Source organism: Ranitomeya variabilis, chromosome 1 (genome assembly GCF_051348905.1).
Source record: "Ranitomeya variabilis isolate aRanVar5 chromosome 1, aRanVar5.hap1, whole genome shotgun sequence".
NCBI classification, from domain to species: domain Eukaryota; kingdom Metazoa; phylum Chordata; class Amphibia; order Anura; family Dendrobatidae; genus Ranitomeya; species Ranitomeya variabilis.
Window position 1 is genome coordinate 677,981,682 of NC_135232.1, and position 18,709 is coordinate 678,000,390.

The 18,709-nt window shown below is 43.7% G+C and overlaps 1 protein-coding gene across 2 annotated transcripts in view; it reads left to right on the plus strand.

Annotated features, from left to right (window-relative positions):
* KIAA0586 (KIAA0586 ortholog) overlaps positions 1–18,709 on the plus strand; it is a 190,386-nt gene that overhangs the window by 49,962 nt on the left and 121,715 nt on the right. For both annotated transcript variants that reach the window (XM_077265055.1, XM_077265065.1), the window contains exons 12-18: positions 4,883–5,100; positions 7,255–7,327; positions 8,041–8,298; positions 10,056–10,233; positions 11,855–12,046; positions 14,144–14,328; positions 14,576–14,692. In XM_077265055.1, the coding sequence (XP_077121170.1) occupies positions 4,883–5,100; positions 7,255–7,327; positions 8,041–8,298; positions 10,056–10,233; positions 11,855–12,046; positions 14,144–14,328; positions 14,576–14,692 (1,221 nt within the window). The remainder of the gene's footprint in view (positions 1–4,882; positions 5,101–7,254; positions 7,328–8,040; positions 8,299–10,055; positions 10,234–11,854; positions 12,047–14,143; positions 14,329–14,575; positions 14,693–18,709) is intronic.

Sequence of the window (18,709 nt, forward strand, 5' to 3'; positions counted from 1 at the left end):
GACATCACACGCCGACCTTTAAAACTAGACAATGTGCCTGAGACTGCGTGACACGCAGATCAGAGGTCATCGGTCATTTTTTTTGCCCATACCTCTACCTACCCCAAGCATTACATACTGATGAGGCCACGGAAATAGGGCTGAAATGTGTAGGGAGAAGATTGTGGGAGTTGACACGAGCAAGGTGTCACTTGGGTACTGCCCTTGTCAGAGTGGGAGTCTTGTATAATATGTAATATGTATTGTCTGTTGGTTTTTATCTTTATCTGATACCCATTTTTTTTTCTGTATGTATATATATATATATATATATATATAGATAGATAGATAGATAGATAGATAGATAGATAGATAGATAGATAGATAGATAGATAGAGATATATATATATATATATATATAGATAGATAGATAGATAGATAGATAGATATAGATATATCCAGTACAGACCAAAGGTTTCAATACACATTCTCATTTAAAGATTTTACTGTATTTTCATGACTATGAAAATTGTAAATTCACACTGAAGGCATCAAAACTATGAATTAACACGTGGAATTATATACTTAACAAAAAAGTGTGAAACAACTGAAAATATGTCTTATATTCTAGGTTCTTCAATGTAGCCACCTTTTGCTTTGATGACTGCTTTGCACACTCTTGGCATTCTGTTGATGAGCTTCAAGAGGTAGTCACCGGAAATAGTCTTCCAACAATCTTGAAGGAGTTCCCAGAGATGCTTAGCACTTGTTGGCCCTTTTGCCTTGACGCTGCGGTCCAGCTCACCCCAAACCATCTCGATTGGGTTCAGGTCTGGTGACTGTGGAGGCCAGGTCATCTGGCGTAGCACCCCATCACTCTCCTTCTTGGTCAAATAGCCCTTACACAGCCTGGAGGTGTGTTTGGGTTCATTGTTGAAAAATAAATGATGGTCCAACTAAACTCAAACCGGATGGAATAGCATGCCGCTGCAAGATGCTGTGGTAGCCATGATGGTTCAGTATGCCTCCAATTTTGAATAAGTCCCCAACAGTGTCACCAGCAAAGCACCGCAAAACCATCACTCCTCCTACTCCATGCTTCACAGTTGGAACCAGAGTCCATCCGTTCATCTTTTCTGCGTCGCACAAAGACAGGGTGGTTGGAATCAAAGATCTCAAATTTGGACTCATCAGACCAAAGCACAGATTTCCACTGGTCGAATGTCCATTGCTTGTGTTCTTTAGCCCAAACAAGTCTCTTCTGGTTGTTGCCTGTCCTTAGAAGTGGTTTCCTAGCAGCTATTTTACCATGAAGGCCTGCTGCACAAAGTCTCCTCTTAACAGTTATTATAGAGATGTGTCTGCTGCTAGAACTCTGTGTGGCATTGACCTGGTCTCTAATCTGAGCTGCTGTTAACCTGCGATTTCTGAGGCTGGTGACTCGGATAAACTTATCCTCAGAAGCAGAGGTGACTCTTGGTCTTCCTTTCCTGGGGCGGTCCGCATGTGAGCCAGTTTCTTTGTAGCACTTGATGGTTTTTGCAACTGCACTTGGGGACACTTTCAAAGTTTTCCCAATTTTTCGGACTGACTGACCTTCATTTCTTAAAGTAATGATGGCCACTCGTTTTTCTTTACTTTCCTGCTTTTTTCTTGCCATAATACAAATTCTAACAGTCTATTCAGTAGGACTATCAGCTGTGTATCCACAAGACTTCTGCACAACACAACTGATGGTCCCAACCCCATTTATAAGGCAAGAAATCCCACTTATTAAACCTGACAGGGCACACCTGTGAAGTGAAAACCATTTCCGGTGACTACCTCTTGAAGCTCATCAAGAGAATGCCAAGAGTGTGCAAAGCAGTCATCAAAGCAAAAGGTGGCTACTTTGAAGAACCTAGAATATAAGACATATTTTCAGTTGTTTCACACTTTTTTGTTAATTATATAATTCCACATGTGTTAATTCATAGTTTTGATGCCTTCAGTGTGAATTTACAATTTTCATAGACCTAAAAATACAGAAAAATCTTTAAATGAGAAGGTGTGTCCAAACTTTTGGTCTGTACTGTGTATATATATATCTAATCTGTAAAGCTGAATGTGTGTGTATATGTGTGTATGTCCGGGATTGGCATCTGCACCGTCGCAGCTACAGCCACAAAATTTTGCACAGTCACACGTCTGGACCCCGAGAGCGTCATAGGCTATGTTGTGAGGCGAAATTTTAACCCCGCGTGTTCCAATTCACCAAAAATTTTGCCCCTATCTACATAATGGGGAAAAAGTGAAAGGAAAGGTGTTGGAGGCAAATTGACAGCTGCCAGATGTGAACAAGGGGGACTTAAAGAATGAGAGCGATGGCGCCAAAGAGTATATACCATACAGTTGCTAAGGTTGGGCCCCGACATGGGATACTCACCACACACGGGAATATGAACACACACACAAAATGCGCCACACACTACCACGTGCTTGAACACATATACCACCCTCAGCATACATTTCACCACAAATACACCAACCTCGCCACATAAAAGTCGGAACACAAAAGTCACCGCTCAAAACTCGCTATGTGCAAAATTCGCCACATGCAAAACTAGGCTCACGCAAAACTCGCCACATGTGCAAAACTCACCTCATGGAAAGCTTGCCACATGCAAAACTTGCACATGCGGAAAAATAGCCACATGCACAAAAGTTGCCTTGCACAAAAGTTGCCTCACACAAAACTTGAACATACTCAAAAAGTACCACACATAAAACTCGCCACGCGCAAAACTCGCCATGCGCAAAACTTGCTGCACACAACTTGCTACACTAACCTGTCACATGCAACTCGACACACAAACAGTTGCAACCAATCACAGCTCAGCTTCTATTTTGCTACAGTTAATTAATCTGAGCTCTGATTGGTTAATATAGGCAACAAAGGACATTCTCAGTATAACAAAGCTTGTGTGAGGTAATAGCATGTCTGTTAGGGTGTGTTGGTGGAAAGGCTGATGTCAATCACATTACCTCTATGTGAGAGGATATAGAAACTGCCGGTTGCAGACTGTTTTTACCACAATAATGCCTCATAAGAAAATGAATTCCATGGCACGAATGTCAGCTGATGCGAAAAGAAAAGCTGCATTACGGGCCAATGAAAAATGTGAAGACCGAGAAACAAGGCTGACACACATGAGAACAGCAGCTGCTTCCTCAAGGGCCAATTAACTTTCTGTGGAGAGGGAAGCAAGGCTTGCAGACATGAAAACAAGAGCTGCTTCCACAAGAGCCAATGAACTTTCTGAGGAGAAGAAAGCGAGGCTTGCAGACATGAAAACAAGAGCTGCTTCCTTAAGAGCCAATGAACTTTCTGAGGAGAGGAAAGCGAGGCTTGCAGACATGAAAACAAGAGCTGCTTCCTCAAGGGCCAATGAACTTTCTGAGGAGAGGGAAGTGAGGCTTGCAGATAAGAGAAGAAGAGCTGTGTCCTGAAGGGCCAATGAGTCATCTGCTTCTATTAGCTTAGTTGTTGCCTTTTAATAATTACATTTTTATTTGTTTTGTGGCTTTTGTGTGCAGAATAAATTTTTGTTGACACATTCTATTTTGCTAACAGCAGTTATTAACCCGGGCCGGGTAGCACAGTATATATATATATATCAGCACAAAAAAAAATGAAAGAAAGTGGACTTTATTGCCCAAACGGCGTGGCAACGTTTCGGATGTGAAATCCTTTCTCCAGCAGTGAATACATAGGAGTGTCTTACTTTTATACAAAACACATACATATCTCATTAACCAAATCATTAAAAAGAATATTACATAATACTCAACAGTGTATCTGTGACAAGTGATACATAAAGTGCACAAGTGCAACATCTGAAAAATCCTTTTACATTTTTGTTTAAATATATAAATCATTATAAACAATGTGTAAAAAATATAAAAATCCACTAAATACTTAATCAGATTAATTCCTTTAACCAGGTGTCCTCTTTCATGAAACATCATTAGATCACACTCACAGATATATTTCTTATATGCGCCATGTCCTCGGCGTTCTCGTGTATCTACTGCGCATGTCCGTGACGATTATGTCCAGGATCCATAGCGCTTACATCCGTAACTGCGCAGAACCCTTTCAGAATACAAGACGCCATCTTGGTTATGGTATTCCAGTATATTCCAACTATTACTGCGCATGTCCGTGACAATAGTGTCCAGGACACAAATTGCATATATCCGTAGTTGCGCAGAGCACTTACAGAGCACATAGTGCCATCTTAGTAACGCAAAACCGTTTGGGCAATAAAGTCCACTTTTTTTCTTTTTTTTTCGTGCTGTTTTCCTTTTTTTATCTTTATATTTAAGAGCCATTCGAACAGTGGTTGGGGAAGCTTTGCACGTTTTCAAGGTAGTATTTGATGCTGTTTCAAATTTTTTCACTATATATATATATATATATATATATATATATATATATATATATATATATATATATATATATATATATATATATATATATATATATATATATATATATATATGAGAGAGAGTGTATATATATATATGTGTATATATATATATATGTATATATATAATATATATATATATATATATATATATATATATATATATATATATATATATATATATATATATACACAAGTTCAATTAAAGGTTAAGATTTAGGGTACTCTTTGCATTATACACAGAGTGATTACCAAGAGTCTATTGGGTGACTACCACTACTGTTGTAAGCCTATGCTGATATACGAGTGTTGGGTCCAGGCAAAATTGACGACCTTGGCCAAATTAAATCTCATATGTATGGCCGTCTGTAGCCTACTCTTTTGCAAAATAATAGTAATAATCCACCTCTAGAATAACAAAATTTTGCCTGTAGCCTAGGAAGAAGCCTACATATTCAGCATCACTATCTAAATCGCCCGTCATCTGGAGAAAAGCCATTAATCCCCCCAAATCAATGTGTGAAGATGCAGAGTGCATCCTAAGAGAAGTGCAGAATAAAAGGAAAGTGCTTGAAGACAATTTAGAGGCAGTTGCCCGCGCCAATGATTGGGCACGCAGATACACCCTGATCAGCACTTTGGCAACAGACAGGTAACATCCCGATTGTAATTGTACTGATTCTGTCTTTCAGCAGTTGTAATATTGAGTCTTAGCTCTATTGACCTAATCAGTGCTATTCTATACTGACACCTCATTTTTATTTTCCACATAAAAGGTGTATATCAATGAGTAATATATTTCTATATAGTGGGGAAAATACCGTAAGTATTGGATACACTGCCGATTTTGCAAGTTTTCCCACCTACAAAGAATGGAGAGATCTGTAATTTTTATCCTAGGTACACTTCAACTGTGCGATAGAATCTAAAAATAAAAAACAGAAAATCCCATTGTATGATTTTTACATAATTTATTTGCTTTTTATTGCATGAAATAAGTATTTGATCACCAACCAACCAGCAAGAATTTTGGCTCTCACAGACCTGTTAGTTTGTCTTTATGAAACCCTCCTACTCTCCACTCATTACCTGTATTAATTGCACTCGTTTGAACTCATTACCTGTATTAACGACAGCTGTCCACACACTCAATTCAATCACACTCCAACCTCTCCACCATGGCCAAGACCAAAGAGCTGGCTAAGGACACCAGGGACAAATTGTAGACCTGTACAAGGCTGGGAAGGGCTACAGGACAATAGGCAAGCAGCTTCGTAAGAAGGCAACAGGTGTTGGCAAAATTATTCGAAAATGGAAGAAGCACAAGATGACTGCCGATCTTCCTCAATCTGAGGCTCCATGCAAGGTCTCACCATCTGGGTGAAGCGTGATTCTGAGAAAGGTCTGGAGTCAGCCCAGAACTACATTTGAGGACCTGGTCAATGACTTGAAGAGAGCTGGGATCACAATCTCAAACATTACCGTTAGTAACAAACTGTGCCGTCATGGATTAAAATCCTGCATGGCACGCAAGGTCACACTGCTCACTTCAGCACATGTTCAGACCTGTTTGAAGTTCTCCAATGACCATCTTTATGATCCAGAGGAGGCATAGGAGAAGGTCATGTGGTCAGATGAGACCAAAATAGAACTTTTTGGTATCAGTATTTGGAGTAAGAAGAAGGATGAGTACAACCCCAAGAACACCGCACCAATCATGAAGCATGGTAAGGAAAACATCATTCTTTGGGGGGTGCTTTTCTGCAAAGGGAACAGCGTCCTTGCCTGCACCATATTGAAGTGAGGATGGATGGGGTCATTGCAGGATTTTGGCCAACAACCTCCTTCCCTCAAGAAGAGCATTGAAGATGGGTTGTGGCTGGGTTTTCCAGGATGACAGTGACCCGAAATGGGATTTGGATGTTTCGCCCCCAGCAGTTCGCCCCCGGGTATATTTCACCCTTGTACCCTGTTTTGCCCCCAGAATTTTGTTTGGATGTTTTGCCAGTTTGTCCTTGTGGTTCATGAATTCCCATCCGTCATCAATCCACATGTCACAAAAGTACTGTACAGAGTGCTGCACTTTTGTGACATGATAAATCAACTGTTTCTATCTGACGTCACGGGGAAACCAAACCGCTAGACTGCAGTCCGTGACCCAAGGAGTCCTTGAAAAAGCCACGGTGGCGAAACGTACGTTGGAGCTGGAGTCCTTGGGAACTACAGATCATCTCTACACTGGTACCAGTATTTTCTTAGAGACTTTCCATGCACTTTATTTATTCTTTTTAGATCGTTCCTGATACACTTTTGCACTTATAGGTCTGTCCCTTTGGAGATTAGTCTCCAGCATGTATATTTGATCTGTACCCTACATGATGCATTTTTGCACTATGATATTTATTGTGAATTACTCTGTCAGTTTCTCCATTTTTAAATCATATGTAATAAACTATTTGAACAATGTTTCTTGATATTTCGGTTTAAAGTTCACTTTTGGGAGGTTTTGAGATTGTTTAGTGGACATTATGTATTAGGGTGAGTTTTTCTCACTGAGTTGTGTATTTGTATGAATACTTATTTAATGCAATAAAATGCTAATTATGTAAAAATCATACAATGTGATTTTCTGATTATTTTTTTAATAATCTCTCTCACAGGTGAAGTGTACCGATGATAAAAATTACAGATCTCTCCATTCTTTGTAGGTGGGAAAACTTGCAAAATCGGCCGTGTATCCAATACTTATTCTCCCCACTATAGTTTGGATTTCTTTAATTTTACTTATTCGTTTTTTTTTTCTCAGAGATGTAACTGAGAAAATTCGACTTCAGAAACTTGTGGACTCAATGATTACTGAAATCACTGCTGAAGTTCAGGTTAGTCATACGCCGGCATATCCGAGACATTTTTATTGGTTGGTAACTCACAGTTGGTTTATTTGGTTGAAGACCATTCCCTTCTTTTCTGTAAGCCACTAAGTTTGTGGAGACTCCTGACAAATAAGTATCTTTCAGCATTGAATTGCTTTAGTCAACTAACTGTGTGCAGTGGATGAGTGACGGTCATACTAGAGGGACGCAGAGATCTGGGAAGAATCTAAATCTGGCATCATAGTTAGATAGATGCTGGTGAACTCCCAGCCTATCCGTGTCATAACTCATTAAGAAGTCTGTGTACCGTTCAGTGATGGTGACTGTATAAACCATAGACTTACTATTGAGCCCGTACACCGCCCTATGATGGGGGATGTACAGACCATAGGCTTACTATTGAGCCCGTACACCGCCCTGTAATGGGGGATGTACGGACCATAGACTTACTATTGAGCCTGTACACCACTCTGTGATGGGGGATGTACAGATCATAGACTTACTATTCAGCTCGTACACTGCCCTGTCATGGGGGATGTACTGATCATATACTTACTATTGAGCCCGTACACTGCCTTGTCATGGGGGATGTACTGACCATATACTTACTGTTGAGCCCGTACACTGCCCTGTGATGTGAGCCTGACCTCCCAAGAGACTGTATATCTCTATATGAGTCATTTCCCTGATATTTTAGTATGTGATTGTATTATTTCCAGGATGAAATGGCGAAAGAAGACTCAAGGAAAAAGAAGGCAGATGAGCGCTGTAAAGAGTCTGCTGTGAGGAAAAATGCGGGAAGCGCCAAAGACATAAAAGATAATAGATATCGGGACATCAAAGCTGCAGCGAGCAGCGTGATGAAGAGTACAAAGCCTTCATCTGGGGCCCCTACCAAACCTCACTGTAAGAAGAGTGGAGAGAAGCTTCCAGGGCCAAGCGGAAGAGTCTTGTCAAAGAAAGATGGAAGTTCAAAGGTGAGATCCAGCGAGACCTAACCATGCAAAGGTTCTTCTACACACGTGTTCTCCTCGCCTCTTTTCTTGGTTGTTTCTCACAATGCTTCTTAGAGTGCAAACACATTACATGTACATTTTTTTTCCTCCATGAGACAAGCTGCTGCCCAAGGCATTAAGCTACAATGTACTTCCTGTTCATACTTCGATCATGTGCGTGTTCACTTATAGAAGTTAGAAGTTTTCCAGTTTTGGAAAACCCCTCTTTTTAAAAAAAACAAACAAACAAACATATTCTTTACTCACCCCACCCTCCTCAGGTCCATCTCTGAGTCGACACCAATGTTCCCAGTGTCCATTATTGTCTGCAGTGCTGACGGGACATCAACCGCGCTGCAGCCAGTCAGTGTGCTCTGCAGCTAGTGTCATCAACTAGGTCAGATCCGCTGAGCTTCAATTAATGGCTGCCGCGCCAATAGCTTAATGTCAATAGCAGAGATGAGAGCAGCAGTGAAAACTCTGCACTGGACCTGGGGAGGATGAATCAAGCTCTACAAAAAAAAATACATACAAACTTAGGCCGTGTGTGAGGGATTATCCGGTAGTGGCGGCCATTACACAGTTAGCCACCGGTATGCTTTTTCCATACTCTGGTTATGTCCAGTCGGGGGTTGGAGGATGTTGGCCGCCCACAGATCTTATGTTGATGACTGATCCTTAGGAGCAATCAATGTCTTTTCTTTATAATGTTTATTTCTCGGCTTCCTGTATGTGAAGGTTTCTGCAGAACTACTATATTACATAGAAAAAATATAACAGGCATTTAAGGATTGAGCGAGAGAGGTCGCCAGTAGAAGATGATTTTGGAAAATGGTTTCAACTTTTGTTTAGATTTGTCTCCTCCACTTAGGGATTCTGTCTTGACCGGGAAATACATTAGATATTCATAAATGTTTCCCCAGTGTGACATAGAAGTAATCCATCATCATTAATCCATCCAACACTTCCATACAGATGACCCCCCCTCCGTGCTGAAAATGTTTACATAGCCCCAGCGTGTGGGAGAACTACAGCAGGTAGCCACTAAATCAATGTCAGGCGTCTTATGCTGGCGAATGTTCAGGGGCCCCCGGACCTCTGTGTCACAATCGGAGACTTCGAACCACATTTTATCAGACAATTTGCTCCAGTTTTTGGCTTAAACTAAACCCTAAAAAGCAACGACTCCCAAAAAGACACAATTTTTTTTATTTAACCAATAGTTGAAAAATTGTACATGAAGTTCCAGAAGGGAGTATGGGCAGTCACATTCGGGCGGATTTATTTAGGCTTCATTCCAGAAAATGTGGCACGTTTTTGCTGAACTCCGTATCTGCTTATTTGTCGTGTAGATATAGTTTTCTGAGTTAAAGTCAGTCTCAAACTGTGCAACATCTATTAAGTGGTTTTCCCCTCATTAATAACTTTGGCGTCATTTACTCAAATGATTTTATGAGCCTATAAAATGCAAATGGAGAAAAATTTGCAGACAGGTAAAAAAAAGTTACAAATTCACTGACGGATTCTCAGATAACTCATTCTACAGCGAGCAATAGACCGTGAATGAGAGCGGCTAGAGGAAGCAAACATTTAAGGAAGAAAACAATGTGTCCCCCAAAGGTGGACAACCCCTGAGGTGGTCAATACATCATTGACTATTGCATGCCTCTCTGAAGACTTTCTAGGACCTTTGTAGCATCGTTTGCTATATTGCTACTAGAGTTCTCCCTCTTATCCAGGGGCCTGAGAAGGTCGACTTGTCCTCTGTGATGGATGAAGAAATGCTGAACCGAGTGTACGGGACACCTGTCTATCAAGGACACCGCGGCACTCTGAAAAAGGGTCCGTATCTCCGCTTTGGCTCTCCACCTGCTAAGATCAAACCGCAGAGGCCTAAAATTGTGGAGACTGTGAGGGGTAAGTGATTTTAAGCCTTTAAATGGAAACTGAAGACAATCTTTAGAGATGAATAATTCTCAGATATTGACCCCCAAAATCGCAAAATGTTAAAATATTTAACGAATGCACTGATGTCCCAAAGATGGGGCGTGTTCATGGGGCGTTTTTTCACAGGTTTTGGTGTGAAAAACTCTAGCAAAACTAGCACCTTTATTCAATAAGGAAACGACATTGCCCTTCACACGGCTGCAGACTCAGTCTGAAAATAGTGCAAATGTGCGCCATTAAATGGGCCTTGAGGTTTTCTCATCTTCATTCTTCAGGAGCGTATCGCTCCCCTGCCTCACAGTTTACTTCTTCATGGTGGTGGGGCTCTCCTGACTGGTTGAGACAGTTGTACTACCCAAAATGTGTGTTCCCTGATATTGCCATCAGGGGTAGCTATGTCTCTGCAGCATCGGAGAGTGTATGGGTATGGGAAGCTAGTTGGATCCCAGTGATCTGGCCAGCTTCTGAGTGCAAGCTGAATAGCAAAGAGCTACACTCCTTGCTTAGGAGACCAGCCTCCTCTGGACGACTGCAGGGGTAACCAAGATAATGAGCTGTAAACAACTCACTTAAAGATCACACTGTTCTTGAGAACAGAGAAGATTTGTAATAACAAGTAAAATGCAACGTTACTTGTTTTTACAAGAACTTTTCAATTTTACTAATATAATGAGAATAATAACTTTTCAGTTACTCTGTGAACCCACAGCAGTTTAAACTGCATATCCGTGTCATCAAATATTATTTGCTTTTTCAATGCATATTTGTTACATGTGAGCATTCCCTTCGACCAGAGATTGGCAATTATTAATTTTCCCGCGGGCCACATGAGACACCATGACTGTTGTGTTTATAAAAAAAGCAAACCAGTTAATCATACAGCTCCTGTAATCCAGCCCTTGTACCTTGATAAACAGCTCCCAACACAATATCATGTCCCCGTAGTATGATCGTTCCACACAGTATGATGTCCCCACACAGTATGATATCCACATACAGCTCCCCACACAGTATGATGTCCCCACACAGTATGATGTCCACATACAGCTCCCCACACAGTATGATGTCCACATACAGCTCCCCACACAGTATGTTTCCACATAGTATGAAGTCCCAACAGTCCCTCAACACAGCTCCCCACTCAGTATGATGTCATCACAGTCCCTCAACACAGCTACAGACAGTCCCTCCACACAATATGATGTCCCCACACAGTATGAAATCCCACACACTTCTCACACAGTGTGATGCCTTCACAGTCCCTCCACACAGAATATGCCTACACACACCATATGATGTCCCCACAGTTCCTCCACACATAACATCACCACACAACCCCTCCCATGAAGTATGATATTTCCAAAAAGCCCCTCATGCAGTATGATCTCTGTTCCATCATTGTATTCACCTATATCTGCATCCCAAGGTGACTGCAGACGTGAGCCCCAAGGCTGGACAACCCCTTTAATGTCCTCTAAGCTTGCATACAGACCTTTCAGTAGCACAGTTCCAGCCTGTGTCTGCTGGTAACTTGCATGGAGTCTCCTGTCTGCAGTACATTGTAAAAACACATGACTTTTGGATTTTGCAGGTGTCAAGCTCAAATCAGCTAAAATACAGACCGCTTCCCCTGATATGGAGAGAGTCATTGTAAAATCCCGATCACCTGAGTCTTCTGTATCAAAGCGTTACGAGCCGCAGTATGCATTTGTTCCGTCAGGCGAAACGCAGGCATCCGACACCCCAATGCGGGGGCACCTCATCGAAATGGCTATTCCACTGGGTAAGAGCTGTGCAGGATGGTTTATTACAGGGGACGTCCACAGGACTTTCCTCATAGGTCTGATAGATGATCGCGTGCCCGGCTGTATTTGGCGCTCCCATAGCCGGAGCGTGTGATGCTAGGTCTCATGTCACTGTGAATGGGGGATCATATACTCCATTCTGATCATCTATTAGACATGTGGATGTGCCATAAATGTCTGTCGTGAGACAAACCCTTTACATTTCATACTGTTCTCTGACAGCTGATTGATTGCTATGGCCAGCTTCCAGATTTTCTTAAGGATATGTATAATTTATCCTGAAATAGTTATTCCTTATTGCCTTAGTGTAGATATTTCAGGCTAAAACCTCTGACTATGAAGCAAGATGGAGAATGAGTCCCTGTGAGGTTATGGAGGCGGCGTATTGTACACGAGAACTGTAGATGCTTTCATATAGCTCTGAACTTGGGTGACCCTTTCAAGTTTTCACTTATTTTTTTTCCCATATGGATTTTGACAGCCCTTTAATCTTCAAACGATAGAATATTTCCATCTTCAAAGAGCGACTTGTTTTGAAAATGGCCGTGCTCCTTGGTACGAGCCCTCCTCATGGGTCCGGAGTACTGACATCAGACAAAAGACAGAGTCCTGGGATCTCCGAGATCCACCCCACCCTCGCTGATTTATCCACAAATCCCTCACTGTTTGTATAGCTGCTCTCCTCCATGTGCAGTCATCCTACAGGGATTACCGCTCAGTATTGGCTGCATTTAATATCATTTCAGCTGGGGTTATTTATGGAGTGTGTTAGCCAAGCTTAAAGGGATTGTCCAGGACGATGGATTCTATGAACCCTGTAGGTCATCAATATGTTAGTCCTGGACAACGCCTTTAATCCTTGGAGATACTGTACATCCACAACTAAGGGGGTTATCTTCCTAAAATAACTGTTCATTAGTAGCTTGCTATATATTAATGATGAGCGAAAGTGCTGGGATAAGGTGTTATCTGACCATACTTGGGGGCTAACCGAGTGTCTTCGGCATGCTCTAAAAATGTGTTCCAAGTCCCTGCGCCTGCATGTCTCGCTGCTGTTCGATATCCGCAACACATACAGGGATTTCCTGTTTGGTAGGCAATCCCTGCATGTGTTATGACTAGCGAACAGCTGCAGGGCATGCAACCGTGAGGACTCGAACATATTATTCGAGCATGCCGAAGACACTCAGTTAGGACCTGAGCATGCTCAGATAACACCTTATCCCAGCACGTTCACTCATCACTACTGTATATATCAGTGGTAGAAGTCTGCAGTCTCCCTTTAAAGTGAATGTCCCCCTTTGAATACTTATAAATAGGAGAACTTTTGCGCGGTGTAATACATTTTTACATCAGTCAGAACTTATTTTTTTTAATCAAAGCTCCAAATCTCCTCTTGGATATATAATTAAACACTATGTGTACCTCTTTGGAAGCTATTTTTTGGTTCATTAAAATGCATTCGTTTTGTCAAAAAAATATTTTTTGTAGTAGGGTTCCATTAAAAATGTACAACCGTTTGGCTTCTACATCCTCTATGTATAACTGTACAAAACAGAGGAGTTACCAGTGTTCTAAAGATTTAATTTTGATCTTTATTTTTCAAAACTTCTCCTTATCTAAGTGGATTTACGACAACCTCATTTTTCAGCTCATCTTTGATGTGGTCATATATATCGGCTTAGAGTTTATTAGGATCAGAAAACAAACATTAGAAACCCTGCAGTCAGATAGAGTTCTGGGACGGATTCACTGTTAACTCTTTCTGCAGTTTATGTTCAGTGAATCACAGAGGCTGTAGCAGGCAAATGGACAAAAGGAAGGAGGGGTCTTATTTTCTTTCTTCAGCAGGGCACCCCTCTTCTGCTTCCGGGAAGGAGGGGGGTGGGGGGATAAAAGGGTGTACTCTTAAAGATTGACAGTCTGGACTAGCGTCATGGTTGTGTCGTTCGTCCGAACTGTGTGCTCTCTGATGCTGCCATCATCGACGGCTTTGCACCTCAACCTTCAGAGGAGCGCAGGAACAGGCAACCAGCTGCAGAGGTGCACTCATTATTTATATTGCTTTACTGCAGGGAGACCGCGGTTTGGGACAGCTGCTCCATTACCATCTGCTGTCATCCTTGCCCATCCGCAGCCTGTAGTGAACATTTCCATTCCACCAATGCGACCGAAGCCTGGGGTGGAGGTTGTGAAACCCAACATCGCTGTGGTTGAGATAAAGTCTGAGAAGAAGGATCCCCCACAGCTTAGTGTGCAGGTACGGGTCACATACCACATGGTTTTGTAGCATGCGTGTTTTTTTTTTTTATATCTCCGATGATGACTACATGTGATGATTGTGAGCAGCGGTCAAATGAACACTGTGCTGGTAATGGCAGCCATGATTCAGAGGTCCTGTAGTGGTGTCCGTCATCTGGATGACGTTAATTACAATCTATCCGCTTGGGAGTAATGGTCCATATAACATAAATGACGCTTCTCATAGCACTTTTTTTTTCTTCCAGGTGTTACCTTGCGTTGATATAGACAGCATTTCCAGTGACAGCCCGGTGACGTCCCATAGGACCCCAAGTCCGGATCCACCACCTTGTACACCCAGTCCTGTCACAACTGATATACAGGTACAGCTGTCTGAAACATACAGCCCTTATCCCTTCAGCAATGTTACACACATCCAACATTCATGGTCCGGATACTGACCACAAAATTTGGACTGGCGGCAGGTCTCCTGACCCGAGTTCAACATCATTATGAGGCTGTAGCGTTCGGATCACAAGGGTTGTTATATAATTATAGAACAAAGGGTTGTTCTATGATTTTCTTTTTCGGATCTCACCGCTCCGCTACCTTCCAGCTTTCCTCTTTGGCAAGTGGAGATTGACCGTTCAGACCAATGACCTGAGCGCACTCCCATTCTGCAAACAGTGGCAACTTAGTCTCTTCAGGATGGGGGCCCAAGGCAGGTTGGGTTCAGTAATCTGGCTGGCTGAAGAGCGTCACCAGCAGGTTATAAAGCATGAAGCCTGCAAGCGGCATGTGCTCCTTTCCTCCAAAACCAGCCATTCTGAGACTGCAAGGTGGCCACAACCTTCACAACAAGCTGTAAAGTACAGAATTAAAAATCTCCTGTTTTCTCTTCACCCATGACAGCACACCTGAGAGAGGGATCCACCCAGCCAGTGCAGGAAACCTACTGAAATAAATGGCGGTACCTCTCCCTTGCTTCATTTGGGTTTCCTGTCCTGACGGGGACCCTCGTGCTGAAACCCGGGGCGGGTTGAAGGATTATCCAGTTACTCACCCACGCCTGTCCTGGCACTGGAAGAACAGGCAGAGCGCCTGAATCCCGGCCTTCAGGTGCTGAAAGCGATGTCCGCGGGTCCTGTGGGGCCTCGACGTACGTGCGGCGTGGGGCGGCGCTGTCATGGGCCAAGCGACTCTTCTGTGGCCGCAGCACCGCTCTCCCTGCTCTGCCTCCTGACCGCCGCTCCATAATAGGAACGCTGGGAATGGTGCCTGCCCGGGTGACATCAGGTGGTGTGCGCCGGGGGCCAAGATGGCGGCGCCCATGGCGAAGAAAGCCATGGATACTTGGCGTGTTCCGGTGGGGCGGCCGGAGGGTCATTGATTGGGCACTGGAGGAGGCTGGAAGCGTAGTGGATCCCTCTTATAAGGAGGGATGACCACAGAAGAGGTTCTCGTGTCCGAAGCTCCCCATCATGGAGGATCACAGTGGACAGCAGCAGCCCAATCAGCAGGAGCATTCACCGGCTGTGCCTGGTCACCAGCTTGGGTGCACTAAGAGGTGCAGCCGCTCCAGTGGCAGCCGTCCCGACCAGAGATCACGGGACTCCTCGGGATCCAGGAGGGACGTGGTTCATACCCCTGATCCGCCTCCGAATCCGGTACCCTTGGTTTGACCGCGGGTGGTGAGTGATCTGCGATAATGTCACCTTTGTTGTTAATAGGGGCTATTTTCTGTTTAATCACTAGGGGCCTAGGAAGGCTAGCGCTAAGCCAAAGAATAAAGAGTGTGCCCTTTGTAAAACTCCGCTGGCAGTTCAGTGGCAGAAGGATCTCTGCGCTGACTGCATACAGAAAACAATACGGGAAGAGACTCCCAGCTTCGCCACAAGCCTTGGGGCCATAATCAGGGCGGAGGTGAAAGGTTCTCTAAAATCAGCATTAAAGAAGGGAAGCAAGAGTGCTTGGGGGCTTGTCGAGGATTCAGAGGCCTCGCAATCCGGTGGGGAATATCATGTGGAATCCCTGTCCCCCTCCTCCTCAAACTCCCACCACCCGTCCTCCTCCTCCTTGGACAGTGATGTAGGCGGCCGACCCTGCTTTCCGGCCGAGGATATCGATAGACTGGTTAGGGCAGTCAAGTCAACAATGGGCCTAAAGGAGGAAAGAGCACCAAAATCCTTAGAGGATGTTATGTTTGGTGGTCTGGAGGAAAAAAGGAAGCGCACCTGTCCAGTTAACACTAGGATAAAGGCGCTCATAGATAAGGAGTGGAAGAAGCCGGAGATGTCTGGTAGCCTGCCCTCATCTTCTAAAAGGAGGTACCCCTTTGAGGAGAAGGACTCGGAGGGTTGGGATAAAATCCCTAAGATCGGCAGGGCAGTGACAAAGTTCTCTAAAAGATCGTCTCTGCCCTTGGAGGACTCCGGCACGCTTAGAGACCCATTAGATAAGACAGCAGATGGTTTCCTGAGGCACACCTGGGAGGCATCCGCAGGGAGTATGAAGCCGGCAATAGTTGGCACGTGTACTGCCCGCTCCCTCATAGTCTGGCTGCAACAGATGGAGGAACAACTGAAGACTAAGGTTCCAAGAGATGAAATCTTAGCCAATATGACTCTGTTGCGAGGAGCAGCTGCCTTTCTAGCAGACTCTGTGAGGTTGGCGGCTAGGGTGGCATGCCTATCCAACGTGGCTAGAAGGGCCTTGTGGCTAAAAGGGTCTCCAGGAGACCTGCCTTCGAAAAATAGACTCTGATCCATCCCATGTGACAGTTACTTTCTCTTTGGTCAAAAACTAGAGGACAAGGAAAGTGAGGAACTTCTGCTCATTAAACCCAAGGAGAATCCATTCGCGGTAGATGCCCTTCAGATACCTTGGCAGTTCTGTATGGCCTACGGTTTTCCCCCGATAGCGATGATTCCAGCGGTCGTCAGATCAGAGAGCTTCAGACGAGAGTGATTCTCATTGCTCCATTTTGGCTGAGGAGACCATGGTTCTCCCTTTTAAGGTGGATGTCTGTTACCGATCCATGGATTCTACCAGAGATCCCGGACATGCTTACCCAGGGACCAGTGTACCACTCTCAGTGAAGGGCTTTAATCTGGCAGCATGGAATTTGAGAGGGCATTACTGAGTCAACAGGGATTCTCACCAGGGCTTGTCTCCACCCTGTTAAAAAGTAGAAAGCCAATTACATCAAGGATCATCATCATAGAACATGGAAGAAATTCCATGAGTTTAGGACAGTCCTTGGGGGATGAAGCTTCCTGTAGGGGCTATTCTACAATTTCTACAGTCGGCATTGCAACTAGGGTTAGCAACTAATACTGTCAAGGTACAGGTGTCGGCCTATGGTGCCATGTATAATTGCAACCTAGCATCCAATAGATGGGTGTCCCGATTTATTAAATCCTGTAGTAGATCTATTAAATCCTGTAGTTATAATTCCGAAAATTCCTCCATGTGACCTGAACTTAGTTTTAGAGATGCTAACTAGCGAACCATTTGAGCCCTTACAGGAGTTATCTGTGAAATTCCTCACGCTTAAAATGGTGTTGCTAGTGGCCTTAACAACAGCCCGTAGGTTAAGTGACATACAAGCCCTGTCTATATCCCCCCCCTACACCCAAGTGTATGGGGACAGGGTTGCTCTAAGACCGGATCCGGCTTATCTCCCCAAAGGAAGTTCTTAAATTTCATAGGAGCCAGAAAATCACCTTATCCTCCTTCTGTGATAACCCTAAAAATCCAGGAGAGGAAAAATTCCATACTTTAGACGTGAGGAGGTCCATGTTCGAATACATGTCTATGACTAGTCTGTGGAGGAAAGATCAGTTCCTATTCATAGCCTTCCAGGGTAACAGAAAAGGTTATGGGGTATCTAAAGGTACCATTGCCAGATGAATCAGGGAGGCCATTAGTTTATCCTACTCTGTGAGTGGCGCTCCGGTTCTTGAAGGCATCAAGGCTCCCTTCACCAGAGCCGTGGCTACGTCCTGGGCAGAAAAGGCGGAGGTATGGATTGATCAGATCTGTAAGGCTGCTACCTGGTCCTCACCATCTACCTTCTTTAAGCACTACAGACTGAATCTATCCTCCTCTGCTGACTTAACCTTTGGTAGAAGGGTGCTGCAAGCGGTTGTACCTCCCTAAAGTGTTTTTATTTCACCGAAAATCTCTCAGGTGTGCTGTCATGGGTGACGGGAAAACATCAAGTTTACTTACCGGTAGCCGGTTTTTCCAGAACCCATGACAGCGCCCGTATATTTCCCCCCCCCCCCCCCCTTTCTCACCTCTTGGGTGAGCTCTTCTATAGTTTAGGTGTCTTTTTTTATATAATGTGGTATTGGTTATCCGTGTAAATTAACCGGAGGTCCTCTCATGCTCTGTAA